Source organism: Saccopteryx bilineata, chromosome 1 (genome assembly GCF_036850765.1).
Source record: "Saccopteryx bilineata isolate mSacBil1 chromosome 1, mSacBil1_pri_phased_curated, whole genome shotgun sequence".
NCBI classification, from domain to species: Eukaryota; Metazoa; Chordata; class Mammalia; order Chiroptera; family Emballonuridae; genus Saccopteryx; species Saccopteryx bilineata.
In genome coordinates, this window is record NC_089490.1 from 100,806,013 (window position 1) to 100,826,268 (window position 20,256).

General features: G+C 41.8%; 1 protein-coding gene across 7 annotated transcripts in view; it reads right to left on the reverse strand.

Annotated features, from left to right (window-relative positions):
• ANKS1B (ankyrin repeat and sterile alpha motif domain containing 1B) overlaps positions 1–20,256 on the reverse strand; it is a 1,089,048-nt gene that overhangs the window by 50,820 nt on the left and 1,017,972 nt on the right. For all 7 annotated transcript variants that reach the window (XM_066262341.1, XM_066262329.1, XM_066262320.1 and 4 more), the window contains 2 exons: positions 15,447–15,575; positions 13,462–13,533 (listed from right to left, as the gene is read on the reverse strand). In XM_066262341.1, coding sequence (XP_066118438.1) covers positions 13,462–13,533; positions 15,447–15,575 — 201 coding nt within the window. The remainder of the gene's footprint in view (positions 1–13,461; positions 13,534–15,446; positions 15,576–20,256) is intronic.

The following is a 20,256-nucleotide window of genomic DNA, read 5'->3' on the forward strand; positions in this document are numbered from 1 at the left end:
TGGTCCATGGGAGGACATCGCTGACCCTTCTTACCATACCCTGATCGTTTCCAGTGTGTTTTAAGCACAGACTGGGGAACAGATTTCCAGATGCTCTGTTGCCACCCAACTTAGAGACTATTCTAGCCTATACATGGCTACCCTGAGAATGCTTTCTAGTTAGATATTCACTGCTGGATCATAACTATTAATTTTTCCATGTAATATTTTCCTTAGTTTCAAAGCTTAATTATTGTATTCAGTTTAAGCAAGTAAATTAGAATAGGATCAAACAATTATGTTTCCTAGCTCAGAGTGACTTTCAAATGATTAAAAACAATACACAAGCCCTGGCCGGTTGGCTCAGCGGTAGAGCGTCGGCCTAGCGTGCGGAGGACCCGGGTTCGATTTCCGGCCAGGGCACACAGGAGAAGCGCCCATTTGCTTCTCCACCCCTCCGCTGCGCTTTCCCTCTCTGTCTCTCTCTTCCCCTCCCCAGCCAAGGCTCCATTGGAGCAAAGATGGCCCGGGCGCTGGGGATGGCTCTGTGGCCTCTGCCCCAGGCGCTAGAGTGGCTCTGGTCGCAACATGGCGACGCCCAGGATGGGCAGAGCATCGCCCCCTGGTGGGCAGAGCGTTGCCCCATGGTGGGCGTGCCAGGTGGATCCCGGTCGGGCGCATGCGGGAGTCTGTCTGACTGTCTCTCCCTGTTTCCAACTTCAGAAAAATGAAAAAAATAAAAATAAAAAAAATAAAAACAATACACAAAACAAGCATTATTGTGGTGATTTTGTATGCAGCAAAACTAGGTATGTTCTAGGGGTTATATGAGATTTAAAAAAACAGACCACAAATCAGCCACTTGCAATGAACTTTTACCCATTGGAACTCTGTTGACATGTCACTTTCTGGGGACAGCCTTGTCTGGCTTCCCTGCCTAATGGGACGGCTTACTTCTTGCTCCCCCCACGTACCCCATGGCCTCTGCCCTGGGTCTTGGAGTCGTCTGTTTCCCTCACTACACAGGAGTTCCTTGAGGATGGCCCACACCCTTCTCGATTGGTTCCCCCCCATAATGACAAACATATGGTCTTAGGCTGAACCCCATGAATTTGCCATTTTTACGGGTCAAAAATGGCCAAATATCAGCAATTTCATAGGGTTCAACATAACAGCTGCTGAAACTCGTGACTGTTCCATGAATGAGCGAAGGAACTCCTGAGGGTAATGAGCATGACCCCCGCTTTACCCCAGCGCCAGCCTCTCCACACACACACACGGCTTTGCAAACCTATCAGAGCCCGGCGCCCAGAGCCAGGCACCGAGGCCTTGAAAGAACCCGGAGAACCGCGGGTGTGATTAAAGACACACCGAGAGATCCCTACGGGCTGGCAAACACGTCACGCATCTTACGAGTCTTTTCAGCCTCACGGAGAGAAGTCTTCACTTCTGCAACAGACCTCCAGCTCAAATTGCAGAGAACGGGGTGAGGAAAGGCGTCCTGAAAGGGCAGAACGATTACGGGGCCAGAGGGGAGGTTTCTCTCTGGAGGACTTTAAAAATAGTTTGGACTTTCATCTGTCACTAAAGACTTAGGGGGTGAGCCTCATTTGGTTGGGAAATGAGGTTAAATGACCTCTCAAGGGCTTTTCTGGGCACAGGAACGCTGACACATAGGCTGGGCGAACACGGAGCCTGCGGAAGACCATGTGACGAGCACAGACCGTGGGCAGGCGGCCATCTGAACTACTCTTCTGGCGTGAGACATGGCTGCGGTTCCCCAAGTGTAACTCACACCCGGCCCAATCTGGCACAGCTCAAAGCGATGTCCTCTCTCTACATTCCTCCACCTGGTTTCCCAGCACTGTGGCAGAATGATTCGACCAGGGCAGCCTGTCCGCACAGCAGCCTTGCTGGAATGCCCACTGGACCAAGGCAGTGGTTCTCAAACCTTCCCATGCATTTGAATCCCACGGAGGGCTTGGTAAAGAACAGACTGTTGGGATTCACTCCTACAGTTTCTGATTCAGTAAGTGCTACGGACTGAACATTTGTGTCTGACCAAAACCATACGTTGAATTCCAACACCCAATATGACAGTCTTAGGAGGTGGCTGGGAGGTGATCAGGGAGGGATGGTGGAGCCCTCGTGAACGAGATTAGTGTGTTTATAAAAAAGACCCCGCAGAGCTCCCTGCTGCTCCTGCCATGTGGGGCACAGTGAGGAGACTGCTCTCCGTGCACCAGGAAGAGCTCTCACCAGACATGGAATCTACCAGTGGCTTGACCTTGGACTTCCCAGCCTCCAGAACACTGAGAAATACACTCTCCTAGGGCATGGCACTTTGGGTACAAGAGCCCAAATGAACTAAGACGGTAAGTCCGAGGCAGGGCCTAAGGTTTTGCATTTCTTTTTTTTTTTTTTTAAATTTTATATTTTTTATTTATTCATTTTAGAGAGGAGAGGAAGAGACAGAGAGAGAGCGAGAGAGAGAGAGAGAAGGGAGGAGGAGCTGGAAGCATCAACTCCCATATGTGCCTTGACCAGGCAAGCCCAGGGTTTTGAACTGGCGACCTCAGCATTTCCAGGTCGACGCTTTATCCACTGCGCCACCACAGGTCAGGCACAGGTTTTGCATTTCTAACACATGTTCAGATGCTGCTAATCTAGGGACCACACTTTGAGAACTTGTGCTCTAAACATGCAGTTTGGTTGAAAGTCACTGTCAGAACTGCTCTCCGCAGCTGTGCAGGTCAACTCAGATGTCCTGCATCCTACGTTAATTCAGAGAGAAGTTAATTTATCAAAACGCACTATTCTGCATTTGACAAGTGATTCCCAAAAGTCCTTAGTTAGCACTTAACTATAGGTCTTGGTCTTCAAAACAATTAGAAATTATTGAATTCTTCCATGATCCCTCAGGGCCCGTGAAAATATAAAATATTCTTCATATAAAATAGAGAGTTCAGGTCCTAAAGACAGATTGTCGAGTTACATCTAGAATAGATGTCGGTCAGATAGAACTGATAAGCCCAAGGGTGTCATGCTGAAGATGTATGGTTCTCCATACCCCCGTTCTCCCTCCACTAGGAACACCTGCAGGATATTAAGTGTACGCTCTTGAGAGACGTGACAAGCAAACGTTACTGCATTTTCATGTCCTGCTTCTGGGAGTCTGAACTGGAACGTTCAAGGTTTTTGGAAGGCAAGTTGTACCCAGTTTCAGAATGTGTATACCCTTTGACCCAGTCATTCTACATTTAGCGACTTATTCGAAGGAAATAATCAGACCAGTTTAAAAGACTTAGGTATAAGAATATTATCCACAGTATTGGTTATAATTTGAAAAAATTGTAAATGACCTAGCAACCAACAAGAACTGGTTTAATATGTTTGGTTCGGTTATAAGTTGGAATACTGATCAACTATCCCACAGATAATTTGGGAATAAATATTTATTAAAATAAAAATATTTAAGATTATATTGTGTTTAAAAATATAGTATTTTCCCCTTTTTTGGGGTAAAAAAGTGATGCCTACAAATGCATAAATGACTGAAGAATTATAAACAAACAGGCATAATAGAGAGGTGTTTACCACCTCCAGGTGGTTTTTATTTCTCTTTTTGTATCTCTAGTTTAAAATTAGACAACAATGACTGTGTATTGCTTTTGTAATTAAAAAAATATAAAGTTTTAAAAATTTATGATTTTTAAGTAAAAAAAGCCAATTGTAAATGTGTGTAAAAACACACTGATTCAACCTCTTGTTTGTAAGTACCACTAAAGAATGTGTGTGTGCGCGCGCCGTGTGTGAACATCTTGAATTTACAAGGGACCCACTGATAAGCTCCGTCCACCAGGACGCACTGTAGTGCAGTGAATAAGAGCACAGGGTGGTATTGTTTGGATTTCTGTCTAAGTTCCACATTTCTGGGCTGTGTGCTAGGTATTTAACCTCTCTGTTTTACTCACCTCATCTGTAAAATGGATATTTTAATACAGCATCTACTTTGTAGAGCTGTTGTGAGGATTACATAATTCAGTGATTAGGATTAGGGAACACCAAGAGATGTTAGCTATTACAGTTACCCTGAGAATGAATGCTCTCAGTTAGCTTTTTATTTTGTTTTTTTCCTTCTTTTCCAAGTGAGAGGAGCACATATAGTGAGACAGATTCCTGCATGTTCCCCACTGGGATCTGCCTGGCAACCCCCATTGAAGGCCGATGCTCTGCCCATCTGGGGACATGTTCATAACTGAGCTGTTTTTAGCGTCCAAGGTAGAGGCTCCATGGAGCCATCCTCAGCCCCTGGGGCCAATGCACTCGAACCAACTGAGCCATGGCTGCAGGAAGGGAAGAAAGAGAGAGAGAGGAGGGGGAAAAGTAGAGAAACAGATGGTCACCTCTCCTGTGAGCCCTGACCAGGAATCGAACCTGAGACATCCATGTGCTGAGCTTACACTCTACTGCTGAGCCAACTGGCCAGGGCTCAGTTAGCTTTTTAAAGCACACCACCCCACTGGCAAAAGAGAGCATTAGTAAAATCAGAATCTGTGAACATACCCGAGTAATCTCAGGACTATAGGCTAGAATGGCGATGAAATGGTGGCTGCAACAATGAGCATTCGGCACAGCGATGGATCTGGACCAATGACAACTGACTCAACACATTTAGAAAGAGAGTTTAGGACAAGTGGGAATTAAAGACAGGAGTAGGTGTTATATGGGAGAAAAGCCATTAACAAGAGCGATAAAAACAAAAGTAAAGAGAACTAGAGTATGAAGAGCAAAAAATACACATGACCAACGCGCAGGAATGAGGAGTTAGAAATGCAGTTGTTTCTAGGCTCTGGCCGGTTGGCTCAGTGGTAGAGCGTGGGCCTGGTGTGCAGAGGTCCCGGGTTCGATTCCCGGCCAGGGCACACAGGAGAAGCGCCCATTTGCTTCTCCACCCCTTCCCCTCTCCTTCCTTTCTGTCTCTCTCTTCCCCTTCTGCAGCCGAGGCTCCATTGGAGCAAAGATGGCCTGGGCGCTGGGGATGGCTCCTTGGCCTCTGCCCCAGGTGCTAGAGTGGCTCTGGTGGCAACAGAGCGACACCCCGGAGGGGCAGAGCATCGCCCCCTGGTGGACAGAGCGTCGCCCCCTGGTGGGCATGCCGGGTGGATCCCGGTCGGGCGCATGCGGGAGTCTGTCTGACTGTCTCTCCCCGTTTCAAGCTTCAGAAAAATACAAAAAAAAAAAAAAAAGAAAAGAAAAAAAAATGCGGTTGTTTCTTTGTATGAAGTGCTGTTTTAATACATGTACACCCCCCGCTCCCCATTTACAGGCTTAGACCTGTGTTTACCTGGCTGATGTTGTACTTGGGAGAAAGTGATAGATTAAATATCTGATTCTCCCTTGAAACTTGGGCAACAGAAATTTTTCAAAGGTTGTTTATAATTTTTTCCCAGCCTGGTTTCTAAGAAGTCCTTAAATTATTTCTAAAAATGACAATTCCTCAAAAAGCTTTGAAGGATTTGTATGAAAACAGAAGAACTAAACACAACTTTAGATTGTGTCTTTCCTAAGGAGAAAGAGGTGCCTTAATTTAACATGTCCATTTAATTCTAAAATCTTACTTTTCCTTAAAACTTTGCAATTGATTGTCCAATATTAATTTGTTTTCTTATAAGCATAGAAAAAACCCAGTCTTCATAGTTCAACCAAGGCACAGACAATTATTTGGACATCTATATATTATAAAATTCAACTTTAGAATTGCTTCCAGATTGAAAGTTTAAAAATCATACAAATGAAGGGGAACAGATTCAACAAGAAGTCTAAACTATGGTACAACTCTCTACCAGGGGTCTCCAAACTTTTTACACAGGGGGCCAGTTCACTGTCCCTCAGACCATTGGAGGGCTGCCAAATACAGTGGTCCTCTCACTGACCACCAATGAAAGAGGTGCCCCTTCCAGAAGTGCAGTGGGGGCTGGATAAATGGCCTCAGGGGGCCGCATTGCGGCCCGCGGGCTGTAGTTTGGGGACGCCTGCTTGGGAAATACTGGTTCTAGAACCTAAATACACAGGCAGATTTGCTTATTCCTGACTTCAAAAATAATTTAAACTATTTTCTTTCTTACATCAGAAAGGCTGATTTCTACTTTATTGCATAGAAAACAGATGTTTTCTTTATTTCTTTTTTAAGAGAAATTTCCTTGAGTACAAACACCTGTGGACAACACTAACCCTCAACTACGGGAGGAGAGAATGTCAGGTTTCAGAGAGTATTAAATTAAATATAATGGCCTGCCTCTTACAGCAGCAGATGTTTCCTGATAATATATTTAATTAGGGATGTGATAGAGTACTATAATTTAATGACAATTATGCCCTTGGGGCAAAATTCAGGGCTAGGGCGTGTGTAAGTCTACCAAGGCAAAACAGAGCACTAGAACGTCATCTGACCAAAACCACTCCCTCTTTTCACTGAACATTGGACATCTTAGAACTTTCTTTGCTTTCCTGAAGTGGGGAGTGGGGAGGCAGAGAGACAGACTCCCGCATGCACCCAACTGGGATCTACCCGGCATGCCCACCAGGGGGCGATGCCTTCCCATCTTGGCCTTTGCTCTGTTGCAACAGAAGCCATTCTAGTGCCTGAGGTGGAGGCCGTGAAGCCATCCTTAGCACCCGGGCCAACTTTGCTCCAATGGAGCCTTGGCTGTGGGAGGGGAAGAGAGAGATAGAGAGGAAGGAGAGGGGAATGGGTGGAGAAGCAGATAGGCGCTTCTCCTGTGTGCCCTGGCTGGAAATTGAACCCGGGACTTCCACATGCCAGGCTGATGCTCCACCACTGAGCCAACAGGCCAGGGCCAGATGTCTTAGAACTTTTGAAGTGGGAGCTACTGACACCAAAGAGAATGCTGAACGGCCAATGAATTTATTGCTTTGTCAAGTTCAGTTGTGTGGACACATTATTTAAAAGAGGCAATTCCCCAAATATAAAACTGCAAAGTTACATACACCATCTTATCGACAGTTCCCCTTCATTTTTGTTCCCTTCTGGCAATGGCCTATAACAATTAGAAATAAGCATGTGTGGTTCCTAAGCTTTGAACACTGTCTTACATGCTATGTGCAGAGAAAACCAGGATAATGACTGGCACAGTGGCATTATGGTTGGAGAAGAACAAACAAAATAATCCAAAGCAAATCTATCCATCAACTTTCCTGTTTCTCAAACATTTGGAGGAAGAGATCAGAATGTTTTAAGGTCTGACTGAGCTAGACCCCTTCCAGGTGTTACTTTACTGAACCATCACAACCACCTCAAAAGGAAACTATTACACAGCTGGCCCTGGGGATACAATACACACACCTCCTGCCTTCTAAGCAGCGTGGGCACGAGCCACCTTATACAGGCACAGTGTGGAGATACTGAGGGCTCAGTCCGGACCATTGCAATAAAGGCAGTCCTACTATTTTTGCTGGTGGAGGGTCTTGCTTTCGATTTGTAAAAAAAAAATGCAACATCTGGGTAGAGCAATAAAACAAGGTCCGCCTGTCCGGTTGTGAAGCAAGGTGTGACAGAGGGAATACCTCGTGTTCTACGGAACACGTGAGAAGGACATTGTATTTGGGACCCCAGAGCTAATGCTTCCTCGAAGAAACCCTTCAGAGATGAGGACTGTCTCTGAGCACTGACTTGGCTAGAACCCCCCACCCCCAGTAACACAAAAGGCATCACTAAGTGACTCTGTTCAGATCAAATCAATATCTTTTTACAAATCCTCACACATTACTAATAACTTTGTAGATTTTAACTTTAAACAGGAATGTCTCCAAAGCTGTCATGATAAAGGAAGTAAGCAGCCAAGTTGTGCTCCTAAGGAGTGAAATATATAATTCAGAGAAATCATGCTTTCTTTCTTTCTTTTTTTTTTTTACAGAGATAGAGACAGAGTCAGAGAGAGGGATAGACAGGGACAGACAGACAGGAACGGAGAGATGAGAAGCATCAATCATTAGTTTTTTGTTGCACATTGCAACACCTTAGTTGTTCATTGATTGCTTTCTCATATGTGCCTTGACCGTGGGCCTTCAGCAGATCAAGTAACCCTTTGCTGGAGCCAGCAACCTTGGGTCCAAGCTGGTGAACTTTTGCTTAAACCAGATGAGCCCACGCTCAAGCTGGTGACCTCGGGATCTCGAACCTGGGACCTCGGCATCCCAGTCAGATGCTCTATCCACTGTGCCACTGCCTGGTCAGGCGAGAAATCATTCTTTCTAAGAGTGTGCTCAATATCAAGGCATCGCCAATGCCTTGGGCTTTTATTAAAGACAACTCTAAAAATAAGGCAAAAATTGCAATTTTACTTAAAAAATGATCAGGGTGTAATGTAAGTTCCTACTGATTCTTCTTCACTGGACACAATTCATAAGGTTATTTTCAGAGGAGCATTATTAGCCCTGGCCGGTTGGCTCAGTGGTAGAGCATTGGCCTGGCGTGCAGGAGTCCCGGGTTCGATTCTCAGCCAGGGCACACAGGAGAAGCGCCCTTCTGCTTCTCGACCCCTCCCCTTCTCCTTCCTCTCTGGGCGTGCCGGGTGGATCCCGGTCGGGCGCATGCAGGAGACTGTCTGACTGCCCTCCCGTTTCCAACTTCAGAAAAATACAAACAAACAAAAAAAAGAGCATTATTTAGAGTTTGAATCCAGGGGGAAATAAAATTTTAAGATGAAAACCTGCATACAAATGTTTATAGCAGTTCTGTTCATAACTGCCAAAACCTGGAAGCAACTAAGAAGGTCCTCAGTGAGTGAATGGATAAACAAATGTGGTACATTCATACAATAAATGTTATTCAGTGATGAAAAAAAAAAGAGCTATCAAGCCATAAAAGACACGGAGGAAGCTTAAACGTATACTGTTAAGTGAAAGAAGCCCGTCTGAAAAGGGACCATGCTGTATGATTCCAACTATATGAGATTCTGGAAAAGGCAAGACTCTGGAGACAGTAAAAAAAGTAGTGGCTGCAACCTGAGGGGTACGGGGGGCAAGGGAGAAGAGAGAGTAATAGTAGAGCACAGGGGATTCTTAGGGTGTGAAATTTTTGGTATGATATTGTAATGGTGGATACATGACATCATGCATGTGTGAAATACCCAAACACTACATAACATAAAGAGTGAACGTGAATGTAAACCATAGACTTTAGTTAAACATACCATGTCACTAGTGCAAGATGTCAGCAATGAGGGTGACTGCTGTGTGTGTGTGTGTGTGGGGGCATTTGCAAGAGCGTGTGTGTGTGTGTGTGTGTGTGTGTGTGTGTGTATGTGTGTGTGTGAACTCTCTGGACTTTATGCTTGATTTTTCTGTTAACCCAAAACTGCTCTAAAGAAGTGAAGTCTATTAGAAACAATCTTAAGACAGTCTTAAGAGGAAAAAGACCGGTTAATCTGAAGGGACAGAGAAGCGATTCCATATTATAGAATAGTGTGAATTACTATTCTCTCACGCATGTTAGTGTGTTATGGCATATTTTTATTTGAAATAACATGTGTATAATAAAACACCAGGAGATTAATGTAGAATTACCTTTATTTCAGAATTAGAGGGGACTTTAAGGATGAATAAACAGGTTTGGATAAGCTTAGAAATTAACCAATTGTGACTATCAAACACTCCAAATGGAACTGTGTTGTCTAGTTTCTGCTGGGGCAAAGTGAATGTGTTCAAGTGAGTGTTGTGGAGGAAAACATTTTCCAGTCTCCACAGGTGCAATAAAAACTCTCCTGAAATTTTATTTATGTTAACTTATTGGAATATCCCAAATTACTGCATATGTCAGTACCTAAATGGTTTAATTTACTCAATGCTAATCTTATAGGGAATCTTATAGGTTCTTTGAGGGTTCCTGAAACTATTTAAAAAAATTTTTTTCCATTGATTTCAGAGAAAGAGAAGGATGGGCAGGGAGAGAAAGAGAGAAGCATCACTTAGTTGTTCCATTTAGTTGTTGTGTACTCATTGATTGCTTCTTGTATGTGCCCTGACCGGGGGTCGATCCTGTGACCTCTGGAGCGCAGAGTTGATGGTTTATCCACTGAGCTACCTGGGCAGGGCCCTAAAGCTATTTCTTTATTAACATAAATGATCCATCTTTTCAACTATTTTAAGACTGAGGACAATAAACACTGTACTGGCTCCCTAGAGCAGAGCGGTGGTACCGCCTGGGTTTGGAGTGTGGGTGGTGAAGTTAGTCTGCCTAGGTTCAAATCCTGGTTCTACCACTCGTTGGCTGGGTGACCCTGGGTGAGGTACTTATTTTTGCTTGCCATTGTTTCCCCATATGTAAAGTAGGGACAATTGCAATACTTATCTCATAACAAAATAAATCAATGCCCATAATCATTTGTGTAGGGCCTGACATACAGCTTTCAAGTGTGAACTGTTATTTGTCCTAATAAACTGATTTTAGGAGACCATGTATGTCATTCTGGGGATCATCTATAATAATCCCTCAGGCTGATGGCAACATGAAGATACTTCTATGGTAATACTTCTGCTACCTTAGGGTCATTAAATGTTAACATGTTGGATTTCTTCATTGGGTTGTAAACTCAGTGAGAGCAGGGGCCAAATCTTAGTTATGTGTTATCAAACTGCATATAAGGTAATATTTCTCAGAAGAAGGAACCACACTGATTTACTTCTTCCTGGGAAAGACATTTTTTTTAAAAATTCAGTGAGAGGAGGGGAGGCAGAGACAGATTCCTGCATGCGCCCCGACTAGGATCTACCCAGTAAGCCCACTAAGGGACAATGCTCTGCCCATATGGGGTGTTGTGCTGTTGCTCAGCAACTGAGCCCTTCTTAGTGCCTGAGGTGGAGGCCATGGAGCCATTCTCAGCACCCTAGGCCAACTCGCTCCAATTGAGCCATGTCTGTGGGGGGGGGGAGAGAAAGAGAGAGAGAGAAGCGAGAGGGGGAGGGGTGAAGCAGATAGGTGCTTCTCCTGTGTGCCTTGACTGGGAATCAAACCCAAGACATCCACACGCTAGGTTGACGCTCTACCACTGAGCCAACTGGGTGGGGCCTAAGGGAAAGAAATTTTAATTTCAGCTAAAAGGCATACTGCTGAATTAAAAATTTTCTTTTTCAATAAAGAGCGTAAGCCAGGTAAAGTTTGAATCTAAAATTCTTTGGCCTAAAAATCTTCCTATAGAGCAAGCAGCTTTTAAGATCATCTGTCCTAAAATGTTTCCCCGAAAGAGACTGATTACACTGAGACTTTGAGCTGAACTGCTGGAAAACAGAGGAAGCAGTGACTTGAGGTTCACATTGAAAACTAACTGTATGTCGAGACCCACAGCATTTTTAGTTGGTGAGAGTACTAATTTCCGATCTGGTTCCATGAGACCCACACCTCTGGTTTTGAAAGGCTCTGGGCAATCCAGTGTGTGCAACGTTAGCTCCTGTATCAAAGACTGATATGTAATTAATCAAGATGGGAAATAAGGGTTTGTGATATCCTAAGAAGCGATAAAGTTCCTATCTTCATGTAAACTACTCAAAATAAACACCAAGAGCAGCAAAGCAGAAAAATGCCCTAAAGAAGAAAGGCTTGCAAATAGCCTTTTATGTTTCATTTTAAGCAACAGACAAGTATTTAACTAAATTATTTTCCACTGAGACTATTAATATGGCTTAGCTATTGCTAGCGGAAAGGAATTTCAGATCCACTTAATTTCAAGAAATTAACTGAAATTCAAATCACAGATCGGGTGTATTTCAAATGGTGCTATGTACTCTACCCACTACTTATGCTGATTACAGCACTGAAGTAGCTGGACTCAGATAATTGAGTTAATAGCACTAAATCACAAATGCCAAATTAAGTTCTTAGGTATGTTCACGACTAGTTCTAAAATTATTACAGAGCTGGATGATTGAAAAACGTTCCCGTTTTCTTATTGTGTATCAGTGACATAATTTAGACCATATATATATATATTTAGAATACACGGTTTCCAGAATCACAAAACCAGGAAGATCCCTGAAGGGCATCTTGTCCAATGTGCTCATTTTCTAAGTAAGAAAACGAGGCCCAGGAGAAGCAGGGAATGTCTCAAACGCTTGGGCTCTGGTGTCAGACAGATCTGCATCCTAGTTCCAGATCGGCAAATTATTCACTGTGTGAGCTGGGGACAGTTATGTAACCTCTCTAAGCCTCAGTTTCTTCACCCATGTAATGGAGAAAATAATCGTACTAATCTCATAGGTTTGTGGTAAAGATGAAATAGGATAAACACGCTCAGGACTTGCCCATTGTAACTCCTCGGTCAATGTCAGCAGTCATGATAATAACTAAAGAAAGTGACTCGTAAGCCAAGTCAGCAGCAACAGAACCAGATTTCATTCCTGGACCATATCAGGGCTACTTTTTTTTACCCATCTAAACACAGTACCTGGAATAAAGACTCATGGGTGCTGACAATTTAAGTATAAGTCCACATTAAATAGAAAGGACACTGTTTCAGGCTTTCTGCTTTTTGCATTGATCAAAATATTCAATCGGAGATCACATGCTGAGGTCTCAATTTCATAAAGAGTCATACACATATAGCTTTCCATGAGCAATAGATATTAATCATAACTGAGTTCAATGATATGCTTTTACGTATCTCCCACCAAAAGCTGCTCATATAAAATAAATGACAAGGTAACTGGCCACAAATAAAAGGTAGGGTTCACGAGCTAATGATCTTATATTTGGCTCTCATTATGCAATAAATCCAATATTCTTTATTTGTACCGTCAGTCAAATATTGCTCTCATCCTGTACCTCGGTCACGGAGGAAACAAGAATGAGGGACATGTGAAGGAAGAAGCCGGCATCGCTCTGCAGTGTGAGATTCGGTTTGGCTAATACAGACTCCAAGGAATCTGGCAGCCAGCAATCACCGATGTTCAGAATGGCCAGTTTTTGTCAACATTTACTGCTGTTACATGATTCAACTCAGACTTGAATGTGTTTCCTATACTAAAAAAAGACTCATTAAGAAGCCTCATAAAGAATATTAGTTTTATATCATATGCTCTCAGTACTTAGTACATTTGATAAATGTTAATTGGCAGTCTTTTCAGAAATATTCAGTAAATAGACTGTCAAGTGGGTGCTTAAAACATCCTCTTGTAATTAACTAAAGACCATTTTTCTCTTCATCTGGAAAACAATCCATGTGTATGCAACTGATCTTTACAAATAAGAGTAAATGTAATATGGTATAAATACATCAAAAGGCATCAACTCAGACTATAACGAGATAAGCTCAATGTAACCAAGAACAAACACCTTTTCCTGCCACACCAGTGTAATTCAGCAGACCAAGAGATGAAGTAAATAGTAATTTGAAAAGTGGCAATTTGTGTCCATGCCCAGTATTTAGTATTTCAGCAACTAGAAATAAAATTGTTTGGCAAACTTACCCGCATTTTTGCACAAGCATCTTGGGTTGATTCTGTCCCCCTGAGCTCTTTTATCAGCATAGAACCTAAATACTACAATACAAAACAATACAAAAAAAAAAAATCAATGGTTTAGAAGTGTAACTATGAACAGTGATTTAAAAAACAATCTGTGACAGTACCACTGGCTAGATTTCCTGGCTTTAAGTTGGTGCATAACTTTTAAGAATGAACAGTAATGAGTCCTAACAAACACACGCTTCGGTAGAGTGCATGGTGTTCACCATGGTTCTGAGAGCCGTAAATTGCTCTTTATAATAAAACTGCAGCATTTTCTAAAAATGCCATCCTTCAAATCATATTTAACTGCAAAATGGGAGCATCTAAAAATGTTTTTCTTGTTTTTTCTTTCTTTTTTTTTTTTTTGAGGCAGCAAAGTCTGCAAAAATAAATCACACTGCCATCTATGTAATTACAGGGTTGCGTGAGACAGCAGAGGGGCTGAGCAACAGGCACCGCATTTGGGCTTAGCTGGCTGCTTAGGTAATTAACGCCAGGCTGTTCCAAGGCGCAGATGCCATTTTGGACCTTTTCCAGTCACAGCCGTGTGCCCTGTGATGGTTGAACCACCTGAGAAGGGGATGGGAGCGTGTGGGGAGGGACCATGTCATGGCCATTGTTCCACCGCGGAGGGAGCCAGTCCCTGGCGCAAACTGACAGGGGAGGGCTGCATGGGGCACAAGAGAGCTGAGGCCCTCTCCTCCAGGGAATCACTGGGCTGTTCGGTAACCAGATCAAGTACTGCCTTAGGACTAAACGCCATGCACGCTCTGGGTTCTGGCTGGGGCGAACAGTGTTTAGCAAACTATTTTGTCTTTCTATCAGTGGACTCCTCCTCAACTTTTTGAAGCTTCCGTAGGGTTCCTTCCAACTGTCACATTTCCCTCTCTATTTTCCTTCAAAAAAATAAATAAAAAGAGCTTTTCTTTTTTAAAAAATGAATGAAAATAATTATTTTCCTGACATGACTGGGAGACCCTGGCACTGTGTAAAAACAGGGCTGGCAGTCAGTCCTGGAAGTCCCGGACATTCCTGAGTGGGGGAGGGCGGGCAGCGCCAAGCGGCCGAGGGCTGGTCAAAGGCTCTGAAGGAAGGCCTGTTCAGAAGGCCTTAGGGATCTGGTGCTCGAGCTCCGGAGGAAGAAGGAGGCATTTCAATCCTACAGATTTTGGGAGATGATTATTGAAACAAACTCCATGCCTCAAGATAAGAAAGCAGTTAAAAAGGTGCAGGATAACACAAAATGAAAAAAAAAAAAAAAAAAGAGTCTAAATTGCTATGAGATAATCAGAACACCCACATCTTAATTAAGGAAAATGATCTTGGTGAAATCCTTATCTTTTAAGGTATCAGGAAAGTTTGGCCTAATTGAAACACTTGAGAGGCAGCTTCAATGTGCTGGGAGGGTTCAGCTACTTTTCCTGCTGTAGTCATGACAACCAGCGGTCCCAAAACCAACGGGATCTTTTGATCATTTTACCTGTTCAGATTACTCACAATTCTCAGCTAAGCCTAATTCCCTCTCCTATTAAGAAAATACCTAGTAATAGAACCCCACTGATAACAGTGAAAAGAACTGGAATGTAGGTTAAGGCTGTAGACCCAGTGTTTTGAGACCACTGGTGAATGGAGATGTCTGTATGTGCTATACTTATACTCATTTCCATCGTAAGACTTCATTCTATGGCATTTCATTTAAAATATATAACTATATAAGAAGGGAAAACAGGTCTTAAGCTTGTGAGATTAAAAGGGTTATAAAGCTCTATTTATTTGGACTTCCTCTGTGGAGAGAAAGCTACTTAAAAAAAAAAAAAAAGAAAAAGAAAAGGAGAACACTTTAGTGGGATGGGCATTTTGGTACATTTTCAATATAAAAGTAAAGAAGCCAGAAATACACCCTCCATCCCTAGTCACAACCAAAAACTGAAGGCACGGTCACTTACAAAAGCTTTGTAATCGCACGACTGGAAGATGAGCTTTTCTGGATGGTGTTGCCAGTACTGAACTGGGGTTGAGGCGGTAGCTTCATTTGGAGGTCGCAAGGTAATGGAAGGTTCTCCCCAGTCTCCTGTCTGAAAATCACATTTATTCTAGAGGTAATATGAGCAGTAGGCAAAGTTCCTTCCCTGTTGCTAGCTTGAGTTCACCTTACTCACATGGGCTGTCAATGTGCAAATGTATTTGCGTGTATTATATGTAATGTAAATGCTTCCACTGTTTATTATGATTTTATATGTGTTAGCATATTTCCCAAAGCTGAGTTAATTTTGAGGTGTGAAAGAAATTGGATCTATTCTTAGAGTGATACCCTAAGCTAAGTAATTTAAAAATAAAAATATTTAAGATATTCATAAACGATTTACTAATTCATACTTTCTGTTATAAGAGAACACCCAATCTCTGAAAGAATTTTGTTTTTAAACTTGACTGTTTGCAATTTTTAGTTTGAATTGCTTTTATGTGCAGAATACTCAGTTGCATAAGTTTCAGTTCTCAGCTATGACATGTACCATGTCCTTTGAATAATTTTATCTCAAAATAAAAGGTACTGTGTGATACTAGACAACATTTTAGAAGGAAGATTTACTGATGGCGGACAACTGGTTTCCCTCATCTGAATTCATTTGCATTGATATAGCAGCACTGTGACTGTGTGGGAGGTATTCAGCTACCTTCTTCGGAAAACCTAAAGCACAAATAGAGACTAAACATTAAAATACCCTGTTTGGTCATATGTGCATATGCATGTACTTGAGGGTCCTGACTCACCAATACAAGCATCTTTGCATAGGATGGCATATCATACAACACATATGCCCACTAAGGCAGACCCATTATTTTATTATTTTCCATGAGGTCAACCTCAACTTGTTTTAGCTATAGGTATGCCTCGGAAATACTGTAGATTTGATCCCAGACCACTGCCACCAAGTGAATATCACAATCAAGAGAGTTGTAATCTTTTTGCTGGTGGAGGGTCTTGCCTTCCATTTGTAAAAAAAAAAAAAAATGCAATATCCGTGAAGCTCAGTGAAGCAAAGTGCAATAACATGAGGCCTGCCTGTGTAACAGTGTAGTGTGAGATCTATAACGTCAAAGGCCTGTGTTGACAGGTCTTTTCTGGGCTCTAGGCTGATTTAGATATTACACATGGGAGATTTCTTACACTTTTCCCTGGTCAAAAATTCTGATTTTTCAAAATTCAGTTCTTTGTTTTCAGGCAGACATAACTAAAACTAGGCAATTGGCATGTTTGGTTTTAGTTCTGTCTACTTTTCCAACCCGGATTTTGCTGGTCTTACAGAATTATGAGAAATTACCTTTCTTAGGAATTGAAAGAATAGAAACAGGTCTCGTGGACTCCCAAACCAAGCAAGCCTGGCCTACAGACCAAGTTCCACAGAAGTACTAACAACTGGGTGGTCACCGCAGGACTCTGTAAGTAGGATTTTCAAGGAGTGTAGGTAGGATCACAGTGCAAAATTCTGGGTGTCGGTATTTGTTTTGTAGGAGAAGAAAGTCTAGAGCTTTCATTAAAGTCCCTGAAAGAATCTAAAAATCCCAAAAGATTAATAACCACAATTCTCCAGGAGTAGCTTAAATAGGATGTGTGTTTTTTGGGGGGATGAGAACTGGCATTCCAATGTTCTCCGTGCATTGTGGACTTGCATTAGGTGGCTGCCAATGCTAGAAAGGGATTGGCTTTGCCTTCTGCAAATTTCTAACTGGCTTTGAAAAATCAGAAGAAAAGTCTAAGGTCCCTCAGGAATGCATAGGCCTTTCCATAGAAGCAGAGAGCTTAAAGCTGTTCTCCTTAAAATGGGTCACCTCAATCACAGAAAGAGGAAACTTAGCATCATGCTATGGAGTGTGTGACCAGTCAGAAGCCCTCTTACTTCTCTTCATGCTCTAATCTGAGCTACTAAGTGAATTAGTTTTCTTCTGGTTACTGGTTTACTTGCATATGTAGTGGTTCTTCCATCTGTTACAACTTTACTTAGGATATCAGTTTTAGCATTTTTGTCTGTTTTATGATCCATCCCTGACTCATTCTTGGGATTTCTCTTTATAATTATATGAATGTTTATTATGTAAAAACAATAACTGACTGCAATTAATTTTAGGATTAAATTTTCCTCTAACTTCCTATTTTGATCTTTTCTTTTCCTTTTTTCTCAAACATCTGGATCTTTATTATTTCTCCAGTCTTCATTTGAACTGGCTATGATTTTTCTCTAAAAATAATCTTGTCTAAAATTAAAAATGTAGGCTAAGTGGATTTCAATGTTATTCTGAAGCTGAGTGTAATAACCTTTAAGCGATCATCGTTACAACTCTGGAAATATGCAGCTGTGTGTTCTTAGTTAAAAGCTCTCCCCCATTTATCCTCTGACCTCCCCCATCAACTCTCTTCCCCTTTCTCCCTCCTCCCCATAAAGCAACAACACACAGCAAATGGGTGTTGTACACTTAAGTCACAGGTAACACTGTTAACAGAACAACAGAAGTTTGCACGCAACTCCGTGGAATGATACGAAAGGAGCTGGCTGACATCAAAAGATCCTTCGATCCAGTGTCTGCTGATGTGACAACTCAAACCAAGCATCAGATTTTCATGTTAGCCCTATCACCATTTAGCAGAGGAACCTCGGCCGAGCTCAACAGGCAGTTTGCACAACAGCCTAAACAGACATGGCAGGAGCTGGGGGCACTGTGGGTTGCAGGACGAGGGAAGGGTGGAATAAAGCTGAGGTTACAGGGACATTTCAGGTGTTAGTATATTAAGCATGCAAACTATATGCAAACTCATTCTCTAACCACTTAATTAACTCAGGCACTTTTATAATTAAACTTCATTGTGAGTTCCATCCACTGAAAGCAGAACTACAGCCAAATGCTGATCCAAATATTTACATCATCCAACATAAGCTGTAGCAGCCATTGCCCCAGCACATACCACCTCCATCTGGAAATCACTTCTATCTCTTATGAGATAACCACTGAAGAAATTAGTGGTGCATCCATTTAACTTTGTTGAGGCCGCATCATCATCTGCTCTCCTGACTCCGCTTTGTCCAGAAACCACAAACCACCTGCTTTGAATCTGGAGTGATCTGACAGGACCTTCCTTTTGTGTATGGGGGTGGTGGGGGGGAGATAATTGTAGGGAAGAGAAATCTTGACTTTATTTTCTTTCTGGCATTAAAACATTGCTCCAGTCCAAATATTGTTAAATTCCCTATCATGGCTGCATCTTCCTTTCTGGAAATAGAAATTCAGTTTTGTTAGACTTTAGCGCTATTTCTAAAAACTTGTTTTTAAACAGAGGGAAAAGTGTTCCTAAGGTTGACTTGATAAAAAAAATAAATTTATTTTCTTCCTGGATATTCAGCAACTTATTTATTTTAAAGCAGAGATCTAAAAATATTCAGCAGACTCAGCTTAGGTGTTGAGTTTTCTCTTTGGAATTAATTTAATAGGAATGGATGGACTTGGCATTATGTATACTGTTGTAAAGGGCACACCAGCCTCAGCCCTCAGGTGGATTCAGCTTCACCCGATTGACAATAAAAATGAACTAGTTCAGAGAATAAGGGTGCTTTAGGTCTCAATCCCTCCTGGAGGTGCAATTACAGCAGGAAGGCGCTAGGGGGAGCTAGGGAGAGGAGTGGCCACACGGGCTTTCGCCTTATTGGCCACATGGGGTTTTTGCCTTATACATAAAATAAATTCAAGCTGTGAGGCCCGATATTAGTTTCTGTTAAATACTGCATTCATACCCAGATAATACCTATATTTTTTTCACATAAATTAAAATGAATAATCTTCCAGTTTAAAATGATTATTAAATATGAGGTAAAAATCAAATAGACCTAAAAGGTCTTTTGCCTCAAATAATGGTTTATAATAAAAACCTTATTTTTAAAAGGAGATCTAAACATGGGTATAATGAAGCAATAATATTTAACTGAAATAAAAAATAAAATAGAAGACGTCTGGGGTAAACTCTGTCATATTTTAAACTATTACTGACTGGCAGTGTTCTTTAGAAAGCTTAAGTAATTACAGAAGAAAAATTAGAACGATTCAAGGTACTTACTAAATGCATTCGGGCTAACTCTTTAGAGCTTAAAATACTTAGAGAAAACATCTTCCTTTAGGTTCTTGTATTGAAGGATCATGATATTGCAATAATTTGGCCATGGCTTAAAACCTCATTTACTTGACATATATGTATGTATTTATTTTCTTCAGGGTGTATCGATTAAACAGAGGAAAATGTACTTTATTAACTCTCCCTTCAAACTTGAATAAAAATTAACCTTTTAATATAAAGAAGAAACATAGTTTAAGATTTTGAGTTTTCAACGGAGAACTGATTCTGTGTAACAGGTATTTACCAACAGCCAACTGGAAAGTCATAGTCTGGCTGAGTTTGAAGGATTATAACTGGGTTGCACTTAGCATGATGTGATTGAATCAAATGCCGCTTACACCACCAGCTGAAAAATATCAAACCACTAGCTGAATTTAGTTGTATAACACAGAAAAAAAAATTCACAGACGTCTACAGATGGATCTTTATTGTACAGCAGGGTCCAAAATGCAGCTTTTAAATGTGTATTATTTCAAAAGGTGGTAGGAGCTGCACTTTTAGTTCACAGGCACCAGATACCTAAGGCAGATGCTAAAACGTTTTATCGGATAGCTTTCTTCTCAAAAAAGAGAAACTGAAGATAATACATATTCTGT